A 16,969-nucleotide genomic window follows, 5' to 3' on the forward strand; every position below is an offset into this window, starting at 1 on the left:
AGGATTGCATGTCATTAGCAACACATCAAGCTGGTCAATTCAATTGCCAAGATCAAATAATCGAGCTTATTTAAGCAATAATAGTCGGTATACTTACGATACACATTCCCACTCTCCAGGATTGAGCTCCCTCTTTGGAGGCTTCTCACCGCACTGCAAACACTTACCATTCTTAGCAAAATTCAGGAAATTGCACCTGAGAAATTACAAACCCACTGTGAAACAAACATTTCAGATGTAAGAAACACTGTTGAAAGCAAGAAGTTGAAAAGAGGCTGTACTTGTCACACAACCAGTCTCCTTTCTTCATCATTATGTACTCACTGTCATCTTTGATTTTCTTGAGCCTCTCTTGGAATAATCCATCACATCTTAAGCACTTTAGGTTCTTTGCAAAATTAAGAAAGTTGCACCTATAAATAAAATTAAACCAATGAACTAAAAGCTCAAGAGTTACATAAATGTGAAGTTGGGTAAACAACTGAAAATTTTAGAAAAGAAAAAGTACTTTGGGCAAATCCAATCTCCTTGTTTCATTGGCAGATCAACCCGGGCAGCTGAGGTTTGGTGCTTGATTGAGCTTTCAGGTTTTCTTGCTGGCCACGTAGAAACCGGTTTCAGAAGATCTTGATCAAGTTCCTTGGTGCCAAACTCCGCGATTTCTTTCAGCAGCCTCCTAGCCGATTCTTTAGTGGTTTTTGTTAAACAAGGCTTGTTCTCAACTGATCCAACAAGAGGATCAAAACCATAAGTCAATAAAATTCGCATGACATCAACAGTACGTCCACCTTCATCCTCTCGTGCTTTCACATATGCTCTCTCGCATGTACCCCTTAAATTGCACATGCTGCAAACCTACATGTCAAAAGCTAAAACTCACCTTTCTGAGAAGCATATGCAATCACATTATAAATTTCATGCAGAAAGGTGCCACTTTCTGTACCTACATCTCCTTCCTCAATGGCTACAAATGCCCTTAGGCGTTTTGCTGAGTTGACAACTTTCCTATCTAAGCTAGGGCACCCATATTGCACAACATCATAGATATCCTTTCTAGATAAGCGTCTGCAACAAAATCAGAAGTTCAAGAAGATAAATTAATTTAAAAGAACCAGATCTGAAGCAGATAGTTATGCTCATTTATTCGATTTAAATGTGTTTTTCAGGGAATTAATCAGAAACAGAAAATAAGCCCAAAACTGTACAATAAAAAAGGGGAAGGACAAAGGGAAAGAAGATAGAAAAGAAACCTTTCTTTCATGGGGAAAATCATATATCTTGTAGCCAATAAAAGAAAAGCAATTAGAAAGATATTTCCTTACAGGGATAAAGGTTAGTAATACTACATATTTATTGGGGTTTTTTTTTCATGAAGGATGGGGAAACCACCCTCAGGATCAGAGACCTAGTCACACGGCCTAGCCTGTCATACTTACGGTCTCTTTTCTGATGGCATAAACCCGTGGCGCACCCCTTACCCCCAGGGTGTCGCCCAGCTTTGGCTGAGCAAGGGATAAGCAAGGGCTTAACCCTTGACCTTTATCCCTTGCCCTCATTAATGCAAGGGGTTTGGCACTTATGGGAATGGAAGCCTGACCACCCGGTCTAGTGGCCAATGCCCCTTCCACTGCACCAAACCCCTTGGGGCTTACCTGTTTATTGTTTTATATCCTTTAATTTGTTTTGAGAACCACATAATAACTAATTTCCCCATTGATTCTTGAAATTTTCAGGTTCTTTAGTGTGCACACATAAAATTGCCGTTTGAAGATGGTCAATAGCTAAAACTGAAGAACTGACATTCATCTCCACATAGTTATCCAAGAGCAATAATGTCAACATAGATGTCCATCACCATGGATACATTTGCATCGAGCCCCTCTCCATTTTGCACCAATTATATATCAAATGTGCATGACCAATGTGCCACCAATTCTCAACTATTTTGAAAGAACAAAATTACCTCTGTCAATCAACTTGATATGATTGATAGATAAACGCAAATTAAATTATCTATGAGGTGTTTATGTACCATGCTGGAAGATAGTACATAAACCTCTCAACCTACTTGGACAATTGATTCTCTAAGGGTGTGTTTGGATACTGCAGGCAAGACACGTCTGTGTGTCATGGAGAAGTGCTGAATGGAGAGTTCCATCAATTTCTAAAAAAATTATAGAAATTCTAGTTTCTACAAGTCATAAATTTTCAAAAATGCCCTTAATATTAGACACACAAAACTTGCTTCTTTCATGGGTTCCCATTTTCTCTGAGATTTCTCTTTCATATGAAAGTTAAATCTGCAGATCCAAAAAAAAATTTACCACCATCTGAATATATAATGTTTGGATTTCCTGCTCAATCAGTGTCTAAGTATCAAATAGTGGATCACATGATATGCTTACTATGATACTTTTTATAACATATAATGTGCATGAAATGTTTCTTTTGCATATCACATTATTCTTTTTTATGTGGCCATGTGAGCAGTTGTGGTTGAATGCATGAATAGACAAATATGATTCACAGCATATGAGATGTTTGGCCAAGTTATGGTAAGACATGAAAGTGCTCCAACAATGCTTCTGTTTCTCTCCAGCTAATTTAAATAAGTTTCCTTCATCCTTGGTGACCTTTGTTTATCACCCAGGGAGTTTCGACAGGTTTGCAATTGACCATACTAAATTTCCGCAACAAGTCCACATCATATTTATGTTGCGATAATTTCATTTTTATTTTTCTCTTCCATCAATTGCAATACCAAGGGAAGTATTGCAGTTCTTCCAAGTCTTTCCTGTGAAATCTTTTGCCTAAATACGTCTTCATTTCATTTATTAAGGATGTTGAAATGATCATCAATATATAAGATTATAATGACCACACTGTCTCTGCTTCTATTTATTAAGCACACATATTTGTTAGATCGGCTTAATGAAACCCAACAGGTTGTTCCATATACACTTATTTTAACTTTCTATGTAAGAATGCATGCTTACATCCAGTTGATGTACAACAATCCATCAGTGTGTCAATCTGAAGGATAAAATTACTCGAACTGTCATAATTGTGATCATTGTACTAAAAATTTCTTCACAATCCAGCCCATGTTATTGATTAAACCCGCCAGCCAATAAGTGTGCCCTACATCTTTCAATGCCTTCATTAGATTTATTTTTAATCTTGTAAACTCATTTTCATCCCACTAGATTCTTATTGCTAGCCTCTTTACAATCTCCAAAGTTCTGTTAATGTGCATCACTTTCATTTCTTCTTGCATAGCGTTCACCCATTTTCCATCCATTGCAACTTCACAGTATGTGGTTGGTTCTCAAGCTTTTAGTATATTGTGGAAAAATATTTTGTACTCAGGAGTGAATCCTTTATAAGACACCCACCTGTCTATTGGATGTTTTTCGTGAATGGACCTTTTCAAATTGACATGTGCATTGTGTTAAAAAATGGTATCCCACCTTCAATCACAAGAGGAAGGGAAGTAGAGAGGGAGAGAGATGTCGGTGGCTGCAGAAAACCCAAATTAGGGTTTGTGGTTTTCTTCATTAGATATATACATGTACAGTTTAATTAGAGTTTAAATAAAACTAAAACAGATTGGGTCTGGATCCTGAGATCCAGGCCCAGTCGTGACATCTTTTTACCCTCCCTCAAGTTGTACATGGTTTTAAACCATGAACAACTTGCCTTTTAACATCCAAAATCTGTCCTTGATAAGTCCTTTTGTAAACAAGTCAGCAACTTGATCAGCAGTCCGAATGTATTCTGGTTCAATTTCCTTCTCTTCGACCTTCTATCTTACAAAATGTTGATCAATTTCAATATGATTGGCACGACTGTGGTAGATAGGATTTAATGACATGTTGATAGCACTTTGATTGTCACACAAGAGAATGCTTTTAGAAATCGATTCTCCTACTTCTGCCAACAGGTGTATGATCTATGTCACTTCGGTTGTAGCAGCTGCCATTGATCTATATCTAGCTTCTTTGCTTGACCTGGAGATGGCCTTTTGTTTCCTACTGCTCCAGGAGACAAGATTTAGGCCAATGAAAACACAGTATCCCGAGACTGGTCTACGCTTATCAGGATCTCATGCCCAATCTGCATCTGTGTAAGTAAGAAGTTCATGCATGTGATGGCCATGCATACTCTTTCTGTACAGAAGACCATCGCCAATAGTTCCCTTCAAATATTGAAGAATGTGTTTAACAGCTTTCATATGTCCAATATGTGGTTCGTGCATAGAACTGAGATACCTGATTGACCGAATAGACAATGTTAGGTCGAGTGAAGGTAAGATACTGAAGCATTCCTACTACCCTGTGATATCCTGTAGGGTCCTTATACAAATCTCCATCTTGGGAACTGAGTTTCTGATGAAGTACACTAGGTGTGCTTAAAGCTTGCAATCTGTCATACCTGCCTTGTTAAGAACATCAACATTATACTTATGTTGAGTAAGTGTCATGCCTTCAAGAGTCCTGTCAACTTCTACTCCAAGAAAGTATCGTGGTTTACCAAGATCTTTCATCTTAAATCTATGGTTCAAAAGTTCTTTGACCTGTTCAATATTTCATTAGAGTTACATGTAATGATAATGTCATCAACATATATCAATAACAGGGTAACTATATCTTTGAATTTGAATATGAAAAGGGAATGGTCAAGAAGAGACTGACTAAAACCATATTTTTCTACTTCAAGAGAGAAACTGTCAAACCAAGATCGAGATGCCTGCTTCAGACTATATATTGTTAAAATCTTCTCTTGAACCTGCGTTGAGAGAAAAAAAAGATAGGAGAAAGATAACTGCGGCTGTCACGATTTCAATCATGAAATCGTGACCTAAAACTATTCATTTATATTTACATTACAGAGGTATGGATCTGGGTCTGGTGTAACAAGACCCGATTAATAAAAAGGGTTACATGGCTCGGTACATGGCTCGGGTCCTCTTGTGCATAATCTTTACATGGATCGGGTCGGGTCAGATCCTTTGCACCTTTTTCACCCCCCTCAAGTTGATTATGGTTTTGGACCATGAACAACTTGCTTTTAAGCATCCAAAAACGATCCTTTGTTAACCCTTTGGTAAATATGTCTGCAACCTGTCTTTCAGTACTGACAAACTCAGGCTCAATCTCTTTTTCTTCAACCTTCTGTCTCACAAAGTGTTGGTCGATCTCAATGTGCTTGGCACGACTGTGATGTACTGGATTGAATGTCATGTTGATAGCACTTTGGTTGTCACATAGCAAGGTAGTGTGGGAGATCTTTTCTCCTACTTCAGTTAATAGATGTCTGATCCATGTGACTTCGGCAGTAGCAGCAGCCATGGATCTATACTCAGCCTCAGTACTTGATCTAGCAATAGCCTTTTGTTTTCTACTGCTCCAAGAGACTAAATTTCTTCCAATGAAGGCACAATATCCTGATGTAGATCTTCGTTCGTCAGGATCTCCTGCCCAGTCTGCATCACAATATACAGTAAGTTCGTGTTCATCTTTGCCATATGATTGTGGTAAATATATCAATCCATCCCCAACAATCCCTTTCAGATATCTAAGGATCCTCTTGACCTGTAACGCCCCAAAAATCCAGGACTTGTAACTTTTAGAATAGTTTAGGAAGCTTTGAAACCATACAATTATCAGAGTCTAAATAGTACTTAAGCGAAAAATGATATTTTTAAAACAAGTCGATGGACCTTGAGCGCATTACAGCGTAAACTTTCCTTTACCGAATTCCGCACAACTATTGAAATCAAAGGGTTTTAAAATGCAATTTCAATGATTTAGAATTTGTTTGTTGAAACCAAGAAGAAGTTTACTAAAACAGTTTTAGTAACTCAAGGTTTTATAAAAAAAGAAATTTGAAATACACTTTATACTAAATTTACCAACATGTACTCAGGAGCGAAACGTCAGGGAAAGAGCTCTAGCTTGATCTCATCACGCCATCATGCCATCACAGACTGTGTTACCTATCCAAAACCTGCCCATAAAATGGGTCAGTTTCACTAAAAACTGGTAGGTGCACAGACAGTACAATATAGAACATAATTGAGCAGAATAATTTAATATGTCAAGTAGACAGACAATTAAATAGCAATTTGCTTTCAGCAGAGTCATAGAGCAAACTATCATGAGCACAATGCTAAAATTATTACAAGCATTTTACTGGCACAAGTAGGCTAACTACTACAAGCAAAGAACTGCATAAGAAATTTAACTAGCAAAGTACAATGATTCATCAACCACACACACAATTCCATAACTTTCATACGCGCATAACTCAACAAATTGTGTGATCGGATTTAGATTATGTTTCGATATTAACTGGCCAAGTGGGTACGCACAAGGCACGAATCTAGAAACAGCCTAGACTGATCCGGGGGTTTATTATGCTATGTATTTTATTATAACCCGGATAGCTGACTGAGTCCGCACCTAAGGGGATGGTCGGTGACCAAGAGAGAAATCCCCAAAGCAGCATAAACAATGGATGCATCCCAAACATGGAGAGCTACCACCTAGAATAATTATGGTAGTCCCTTTCCCCTAACTCTGATGATTGGGGAAGCCGAGTCTTTTGCTCGTAACTGCCATTAATGGCCTGTCCATCGAAGTTTTGTACCTTCATGTCCTCTCTCCTGACAGAAGTCAGCGGTTCGAATGAGTACATCAAGGGTAGTTAACTGAAGACCCATTCTACATACTCTAGTCTTTCGACCAACTCGAGTATCTTGCCGGTGAAGGCGAAAACATCACTTATTTAGGTGGTCACAACATTTTGTTATTTGCACTCATCGAGGTTGCCACAACCTACTCATCCAATCATCGCAACGTAAGAAGATGTACTTGTCAAAAAGTACGATCGTACTTGTCAAAAGTACAACTACGATGAAAGGGAAATGGTTCCACAAAAGAAACCCCAACAGATATTATCTGCAAAAGAATCAATACAACATAGTTTGGCACGATAAGACTTTAATTCACTTCAACAATATTTTGCATATTTCATGATGCAAGGTCGTCTCGAATCTCTCGTCCGATCAACAAAGTACTTAACATGTTGTGCATGTCTAAAAGTACGCTATACTGAACAAGGGAGGTCTGTGGGCTTCTTAAAAGGAATACCCAACACACAACTTCATAGCAATCCAAAGAATATAGGAGTGCTCATTTGGCACGATTCATCCTTAAAAGTCATAATGCCACATTAAGTCATTCACACAAGGCACAACACTATCAATCTTGCATCCAAAATTTATCTTAGTATCGACATGTGACACTAGATTGATAAATAAAGAATGGGTCCTTCAACAGAACCCCACTCATTCATATGCTCATGCCCCTGATCGGGGGTTATTCGAATTGGGTCGCAACTCGAATCGGGGTTATAAAATATTTCTCCCAAGTGTGCGGAATTGGGAGGACTCAAATGTAACTTCGAAATCCTGCGAGGATTAAAACTTAACTTTGCAAAAGTTGTGCCATTTGAAGAGCACTGGGTTCACAGGAGGAAACTCTCTTTTAAAGAACTATAGCGCACAAGCGCAACTTCTAGTGTTTTGAAAACAACTGAAATCAGGTTAGGCACAAGACTACATTTATGTAAGTACATATTTACCATAAATGTGAGCATATGCAGGTTATAACATGACGACAAGCAATTCTCGACTTGCGATGCCGCACATCAAGCGAAAAACACATAAGTAACACACGAGGTGCCCAACCATACCTTGACCACTTAGACAGGCAAACACTGTCATAAGTAATACATGAGACACGAAGTCGTACCTCACTCAAAGGAAATATGCAGGCAGAAATGTATACAAGCAAACAAGGGCATATATATTTCAAAAAGTGCGAAACCACCCTCAACACATAAGCAAATACGCAAATTAATACTCGAAGAGTAAAATCGTACCTCGACTCATAAACATGCAGACAAGAATAATACGCCACGCAAAAGCAATATAAATCTAAGTACAACTAGCATGGACATCTTAATTATTTCAACTTAATTAGATCTATTGCCCCTTGTGCGACTTTACCCTACCTCGGGATGTCGTGCAGCTGTGTGCGTCTACGAGTGTAGATGATACGAGGGTCAGGCCGCGGAGCGCGAACGGGACCCGTTGCGTAAATCTGCAAGAGTGTGAAACATTTAATTATGCTAATCTAATTAATGGTGCGACGAGGACATGGGTAGGTTTAGGCGACAGGGACGAGCCACTGCCGAAAACAGCAAGGCGGCAGGGGCCCTCGGCTCCTTCCGACAGAACAATAAAATAGCAGAGGCTTCGGCCCCTGCCTGCCAAAAATAGCGAATGGCAGGGGCCTCTGCCCCTACCAAACAAGGTCACGCATGGCAGGGGCCTCGACCCCTACCTGACAAAACAGCCGACACCCTGCCTCACGAAGGTAATAAGTGGCAGGGACACTGGTCCCTGCGTGCCAGCTCAGAATGGCAGGGGTCTCGGCCCCTGCCAGACAGAATAATAAAGGGCAGGGGTATCAGCCCCTACCTCGCAGAACAGAGAACGGCAGGGGCCTCGCCCCCCTTGCCTGAAGAACAGGGAATGGCAGGGGCCTCGGCCCCTGCCTGGCACAAAAATGAATGGCAGGGGCCTCGGCCCCTGCCTGGCACAAAAATGAATGGCAGGGGCCTTGGCCCCTGCCTGACAAAAATAGGGAATGGCAGGGGCCCCAGCCCCTGCCTGACGAAACAAGGGACGGCAAGGGCCTCGGCCCCTGCCTGAAGAACCAACAAATGGCAGGGGCCTCGACCCCTGCCTGACAAATCCACGGAGCCGCAGGGGGTGACAAGCCCCCTGCGTGCCGAGAATCAAGGGGCAGCAGGGGGATATCCCCTACCCTCCCAGAAGCCAAGAGGCGGCAGGGGGCGAGCCCCTGCCAGCCCAGCAAAACAAAGGGCGACAGGGGCATCGCCCCTGCCAGCCGGGATGGGAAGGCGGCAAGGGCATTACCCCTGCGTGCCAAAACCCTAGGGGCAGCAGGGGCGAGCCCCTGCCTGTCGGGGAAATAGGAAACGGCAAAGGCATTGCCCCTGCCTATCGGAGATTGAGAGGCGGCAGGGGGGCTAACCCCTGCCAGAGAGAGAGCTCGGGACGGGGGTGACAGGGGGCAACCGACCTCCCGTCGGTTTCCCTATCACCCACAAGGGTGAGGAGGTGTCGCAGGGGCCATTGGTCCCCTGCCGGCACTCCGGTGCACCCCCAGAGGGAAGAGGGGACGACAGGGGCCTCGTAGGCCACCTGTCGAGCCTCCGAAGAACACAGGAGAGGCGGGAGGACGCGGCAGGGGGGTCGTGCGCCACCTGTCGGCCTCCCGGCGAGGTGACAGAGGGGGGGGTGAGGAGGAGAAGAGGGAGGAGGAGAGGGCGGTGAAAAGGCATACCTTCGAGGTCGCCCGCGGTGGTCGCAGCGTCGGCAGCGATCGGACCAGCAGGAGGAGGCGTCGGCAGGCAGACGAGGGAAGAGGGCGCGAGGGGGAGGAGGCGTCGGTCGGGGTTGCCGGCGAGGCTATCGCCTGTAGGGAACGAGAAGGGGGGCGGGGCATCGATCCTCCCCTCCCGCAACGCTCTTAAAGAGCTCGGGGAGGGGCGACAAATGGGGAAACCCCGATGGGTTTCCCTTATCGGGTCGAAGGCGCGGTGGGGTGCGGCGCACAGGAGAAAGGCCTCCTGTGTCGGGTTATGAAACCCTAATGATGACGGACCCGGGTCGGGTCCGGACCAGACCCATCCCGGGTCCGATTTTTTTTTTTTTAACGTGGGTTTTACATGACCGCTTCCATATGTACAGTATATGGCGCATACATAAATTGAGACACTTGATTGACTGAATATACAATATCAGGTCTAGTGAATGTGAGGTATTATAACATTCCTATTATGCTTCGATACCTGGTAGGGTCATCACACAGATCTCCATTACGAGCGCTAAGTTTTTTATGAAGCACACTCAGAGTTCCTAGAGGTTTGTAGTCTTTCATGCTTGCCTTGCTGAGAACATCGACCGTGTACTTGTGCTGAGTGAGTGTCAAGCCATGAGCCTGGTTATCAACTTCTACACCAAGGAAATAACATAGAACTCCAAGATCTTTCATTTTGAACCTCTGACCTAGTAAGTCGTTTACTTCTTGGATGTGGCCCGCAGAGTTTCCTGTGATGATAATATCATCGACATAAATTAATAATAGAGTGGTCACAGACTGACTTTTAAAAATAAATAATGAGTGGTCCAGCATGGAACGTGAAAATCCATGTTTCTGAATCTCTAGCGAGAAACTATCAAACCAAGAGCGAGATACTTGCTTCAGACCGTAGATAGCTCTTTTTAACCTGCACACATGGGTTTTACAATTTTGTTCTTGATATCCAGGGGGTTGCTCCATGTATACTTCCTCCTTCAAATCCACATGCAAGAATGCATTTTTTAATCAAGCTGACTCAACTTCCATCCATGTTCAATAGCAAGGGAAATGATAATTCGAATCGTTCTCATTCTTACAACTGGACTAAAAGTCTTATCATAGTCTTGCCCTGCTTCTTGAGTGAATCCTTTTGCCACAAGCCTTGCCTTATATTGTTCAATGGTTCCATCTGGCTTGTACTTTATTTTGTAGACCCATTTGCATCCGACAACATTTTTGTCAGGTGGTCTGGGAACAACTTCCCTGGTTCCAGATTCATGCAAGGCTTGCATTTCATCATTCATGGCATCTACCCATTTCGTAGAAGCAGCTGCCTGATAATACATGATGGGCTCATCTTCCTTGTTGATGGCAGTTAAAAACAGTTGAAGGTCCAAGGAGAAGTTGTTATAGCTAACCCACTTGTCAATAGGGTGTCGTATGCGGTTTGATTTTCTGACCTCAAGAGTATGAGAAGGAGTAGGATTGGCGACTGAGACATGATCTGAATGGCTTGATGTTGTCGGTCTCTGTCTAGAATAGACAATGCCTTTGTATCTGCCCGGTACTTCCTCTGCATTCTATGATCCCGATGTCCCAGTGTTCTCGAACATCTCTTCTTCTTGCTGCACGCAATCTGAGGAACATGCTTCATTGGAGCCAGCAAAAAGTTCTGAGCTCAGCCAAGGATAGTAAACTTCAGTTGACATATTCGTTGTGTCAGTTCCGTGATCAAAATTTTGTTCATCAAAGACAACATTTCTTGAGATTCTGATGCGTTTGTTGGTGGGATCATAACACCTATATCCTTTGTAGTCATCTGCATATCCCACAAATCTACACTTCTGGGCCTTGTCCTGAAACTTGTTTCTCAAGGACTGATTAATATGCACATAGCAAACACATCCAAAAACACGCAGATCATAATAACTAGGATGAGTTCCAAAAAGACAGTGATAAGGAGACTTATTTTCCAGAATAACCATAGGCAGTCTATTTATCACATGCACGGTAGAATGGAAAGCTTTTGTCCATAGGTTGATGGGAAGCTTGTTGTCATGAAGCATACTCATGGCACTTTCAACGATATGCCTATGTTTTCGTTCAGCAATTCCATTTTGTTGAGGGGTGTAAGGACATGACACCCTTCTTCTTATTTCGTTATTTTGAAGAAAATAAATAAAATCACGGGATGAGAATTCCCCACCCCCATCACATTGGAAAAATTGAATGGACTCAGAAAATTGTTTTTTGACAAAGAAAAGAAAATTTTGAAACAAAGAGAAGACTTCCGACTTATTTTTTATAAAATATATCCAAGTGTATCGAGAATAGTTATCAACAAAGATTAGATAGTATCTGCTTCCAGATCCAGAGGCAATTGGGGCGGGTCCCCATACATCAGAACAGATTATCTCAAAAGGTTTTGAAGCTCTCATATTAATGGAATGAAAAGGCAATACATGACTCTTGCATGAAAGACAACCGGAACACTTGTGACTGCTCTCATCCCCATTGAGACTTTCTTTTGGAATGAGATTATTAGAGACAAGTTTCTCAATAAAATGACTCCCACAATGTGCTAATCGACTATGCCATAAGAATGGCTTATTACATTCAGAAATACTAAAAACATTAGCAGAAGAGGATGAACACGACTCTAATGAAGACTTCGAATTCAGATGAACAGGGCGAACAGTATGACATGGAGCTTCTTCAAAGACATACATATTGCCTCGTCTCTTTCCTTCAGCGAATGTTTCCCTCGTGCGTAGGTCCTTGACCTGCATAGAGAAGGGAGTGAATTCAACTGAAGCATTATTATCATCAATAAGTTTGGAGACAGAGACTATTTTTCTTAATGTCAGGAGCATGAAGAACGTCAAAAAGAGTAAGAGTGGAATATGACATGGGAATGACAGTTTTTCCAACATGAGAAACAGGATGGTGGGATCCATCTCCAGTAACAATCTTACTTTTTTCAAAATAAGGAATAGGGTTATAAATCTTACCTGCATCACTTGTCACATGAGTCGCTGCCCTTGAGTCGACAAACCGAGTGCCTTCATCACTCTGCTTCAATTTCAATTTTGACAAGGCAGATATCAGCAGATCTTTAATCGCTCCACTGTCTCTGGTATTTGATAACTTCCCTTTGGTTTATGTCTGTGGACTCTTTCCTTTATTCTCTGGATTATGCCAATAATTCACCTTGATATGCCCCTTTTTATTACAAAGGAAACAAGTAAGGGATGGATCTTGATCCCTGCGCATGAGCTAACATATTTGGAGTGGGAAGCAGACCATGCCCTCTGTGTCCACTTCGCCCTTGTCCTCCTCGGGCCACTACCATAAGTCACTCCTGTGGCAAAAACTTCTTGAGAATTTATGTGAATGTGAGATTCTTCAGAGAATCCTTTCAGAGTCATCTCATACTGAATCAATTTTGCTCGCAACTCATCAAAGGTAGGAAGGACAGGCAGACACAATAGTGAAGTGACGATCATATTGTAGTCGGATCCCAATCCACTCAGAGTCTGTTGCACCATATCACTGTCACTCACCGCACATCCTATAACTGCAAGTTGGTCTGTGATAGTCTTCATCTTGTTCAGATATTCCATGATGGTCATGGAATCTTTTCTCAGCATCTGAAATTCCCTCTTGAGAAAAATCATTCTCGCGTGCGAAACTTGTGAATATGTTTGAACTAATTTCTCCCAAAGTTGCAGAGCGGTACAATTGTCGGGAATTGCAACAAGGACCTCTTGGGACAGGGTAGAAGTGATATATGCAACCACTGACTGATTTTTTCTTTCCCAGTTGAGGTAGTCTACATTTTTTACATACACAATTGAATTTACTCCTTTGTCATTTTTTTCTTCTCTCGTAACAAATTTGAGTGGGACGGGAGTAGTTCCATCCAGGTGACCTAAGAGACCTTGACTCCTTATAAAAGGGATGATTTGTCTCTTCCAAATCAAGAAGTTTTAGGTGGTTAACTTTTCAGAAACAAGTTGATTGAGAAAACTTGAATAAAGATTGGATGGAGAAGAATGAAGATCCATGAAGAAAAGAATTTTAACAAGGAAAGGAATTTTACCAGAGTATTCACGAAGTGCTCAGTCTGCAACCAGAGAGGTTTGCTGATCGGCCCTTTTTTTTTGACGACTGAGTAACCTCAAAGATTGGCAACCAGAGGTTGTCAGAAGAAAAACTGAGTTTTCTCTTCTACCTTCTGTAAGGTTTGATATTTAAGCAATGGGATTTTTTTTTTTTTACATATTGTATTTTCAATGTGAATCCCACCCATGGCAGCCAGAAGGAATATGTTACAAGAAAGGACAAATAAAACAAAAAAAAGAATGAGAATCGAATCAAATGAAAAAATTTGTCACACAGCAGGCTGGACAGCAAAAGAAGTTTAGAATCTCAGATTTAATATCTCAGATTTGACTAAACTTCACGATCAGATCTGGATATCCAGTCCAAGTGAAAAGAAGGGATACGCAGAGAAGAAAAAAAATAATACGCAGAGGACGCAGATTTGGCAAACTAGATTTGAATAAAGAATGAAGAATAGGTTGGGTTATAGTTCGATCTTGACGTTTCACGTGAAACAGGAGGTTCGCATGGAACGAGCTTTTCCTCCTCTTTTGACGCACAGGGTTTTCGTGAACCAAGATTCACATGAACTCCTCGTGAACAACTTAGGGATCCACGTGAGACGTGAATCCACCAAAAGAGAACTGGGGAAGAAGAAAAGGGAGAGACGAGAGATGGAGATTGGAGATGGAGATAGAGAAAGAAGAAAGCTGAAGAAGAAAAGAAGATGGGAGATGGACGAATCCTCAAACCTTTGATCTGTCACACCTTTTGGAATCCTCTTCAACCCCTAGATGGATCTAGGCTCTGATACCATGTTAAAATCTTCTCTTGAACCTGCGTTATCATTGACTGTTGAGCACCGATGGACTCTAAGTCAACTAGATGTAAAAAATGCTTTTCTCCATAGAACTCTGAATGAGGAAGTATACATGGAGCAACCCACTGGGTATGTCGAAGGGAATTCCAAAGAATACGTGTGCAGGTTAAAGATGGGAGATGGACGAATCCTCAAACCTTTGATCTGTCACACCTTTTGGAATCCTCTTCAACCCCTAGATGGATCTAGGCTCTGATACCATGTTAAAATCATTTCTTGAACCTGCGTTAAGAGAAAGAAAAGATAGGATAAAGATAATTGCGGCTGTCACGATTTCAATCATGAAATCATGACCTAAAACCGTGCATTTATATTTACATTACAGAGGTATGGATCCGGGTCTGGTGTATCCAGACCCGATTAATAAAAAGGGTTACATGGCTCGGGTCCTCTTGTGCATAATCTTTACATGGATCGGGTCGGGTCGGATCTTTTGCACCTTTTTCATATATAGCTCTCTTTAACCTGCACACGTATTCTTTGGAATTCCCTTCGACATACCCAGTGGGTTGCTCCATGTATACTTCCTCATTCAGAGTTCTATGGAGAAAAGCATTTTTTACATCCAGTTGACTTAGAGTCCATCGGTGCTCAACAGTCAATGATAATATGATGCGGATAGTGCCCATTTTCATGACTGGACTGAAGGTCTCATCATAGTCTTGTCCTGGCTCCTATGTGAAGCCTTTGGCAACCAGTTGAGCCTTGTATCGCTCGATAGTACCATCTGGCTTATACTTTATCTTATACACCCACTTTGAACCATCCACATTTCGATTGTGTGGTCTGGGAACAATATCCCAAGTGCCACACTCATGAAGAGCCTCCATTTCTTCGTTCATAGCTTCAATCCATCTTTTAGAATTTATTGCTTGATAAAACGTGGTGGGTTGATCTTCCTTGCCCAAGGCGCTTAAGAAAAGTTGAAAATCCATTGTGAAGTTCTCATAACTAACCCACCTATCAATAGGATGTCGAGGCCGGGTAACCTCAATTCTTTGCGCAATAGTAGACACGTTTCCCTCATCTCTTTGATTATAGTCTGAAGAGCAAGCACCGTCAATACTAGAAAAGAGATCTGAGTTCAAGATATCTTGATGTGTTTGTTCACGGGATCATAGCATATATATCCTTTGTAATTATCAACATATATCACAAATCTGCATTGTAATGATTTATCCTAAAACTTGTGTCGCATTGAATTGTCAACATGAACATAATATATACACTCAAATACACGCAAATCATGATAATTTGGATGCACACCATACGAAGAGAAATGGGGTGATTTGTTTTCCAAGATATTCATGGGCAATCGATTTATGACATAGACTATTTTATGAAAGGCCTCTGCCCAGAAGTTAACTGGAAGATTACTACCATGCATCATGCTCATTGCACTTTCGACAATATGGTGATGCTTCCGTTCAGCAATCTCATTCTGTTGAGGTGTATGAGGGCAAAACACCTGCCTACTTATTTCATTTGTCTGGATAAAATTAATAAATTCATTTGAAGAGAACTCACCCCCTCCATCACATTGGAAACAAGTAATATTCTCAGAGAATTTATTTTGAACAAAAGAATGAAAATTTTGAAACAATTTGAAGGTTTCAGATTTAGTTTTCATAAAGAAGATCCATGTATATTGAGAATAGCTATCAACAAAAATGAGATAATATCTAGTGCCAGACATTGAAGGAACTGGAGCCGGACCCCAAACATTATAACATATAATTTCAAATGGTCTTGAAGCTCTTTTATTAATGGAATAAAATGGAAGAATATGACTCTTACACTGAAGACAACTAAAACATTTTTTATTATCGACACTTAAATTCAGACTTGACTTGGGAATAAGACTGCTTGAAGCAAGCTTATCAATAAAACAACTACTACAATGACCCAGATGACCATGCCAAAGATTCGGCTCAATATATTCAGAAATATTAGCTTCAAGATGGAATTTGGCTTCAAGATGTTAAGGACATTCTCAGGAGGAGTTGAAGATGATGTTGTGAGCTTCAAGATGGAATCAACAGGTTGAACACAAGATGAAGGATTCTCTTGAAACACGTACATATTCCCTTGCCGTTTTCCTTCAGCGAGCGTTTCCCTCGTGTGAAGGTCCTTAACATGAACAGAAAAAAGAGTAAACTCAACTGAAGCATTAATGTCATCGAAAAGTTTAAAGACTGAAACAATATTTTTCTTGATATTAGGAGTATGAATGACATTTGAAAGAGCAAGGGAAGAGTTGGACATAGGAATTACAGAATTTCCAATGTGTGAAATATGGTGATGAGACTCATCTCCAGTGACTACTATTTCTACCAACATAAGGAGCAAGATTTAGGAGCTTACTAGCATCACCAGTAACATGAGTGGCTGCACCAGAATCAACATACCAAGTACCTTGATCATTTTGTTTGATGTTCAATTCAGCCAAGGCAGATAACAACAACTCCTTGACTTCCCCAGTATTCTTCAATGTATTTGTTCTCTTTCTTGTCTCTAATTGTTTTCC

The 16,969-nt window shown here is 41.3% G+C and overlaps 1 protein-coding gene across 1 annotated transcript in view; it reads right to left on the minus strand.

Annotated features, from left to right (window-relative positions):
• LOC149846980 (uncharacterized) overlaps positions 1 to 16,969 on the minus strand; it is a 40,219-nt gene that overhangs the window by 434 nt on the left and 22,816 nt on the right. The window contains exons 2-5 of the mRNA XM_089992980.1: positions 948 to 1,065; positions 509 to 855; positions 282 to 413; positions 98 to 196 (exon numbers count right to left, since the gene is read on the minus strand). Coding sequence (XP_089849106.1) covers positions 98 to 196; positions 282 to 413; positions 509 to 855; positions 948 to 1,065 — 696 coding nt within the window. The remainder of the gene's footprint in view (positions 1 to 97; positions 197 to 281; positions 414 to 508; positions 856 to 947; positions 1,066 to 16,969) is intronic.

The sequence above is a fragment of the Nuphar pumila genome, chromosome 2 (assembly GCF_984573655.1).
Source record: "Nuphar pumila chromosome 2, dmNupPumi1.hap1.1, whole genome shotgun sequence".
NCBI classification, from domain to species: Eukaryota; Viridiplantae; Streptophyta; class Magnoliopsida; order Nymphaeales; family Nymphaeaceae; genus Nuphar; species Nuphar pumila.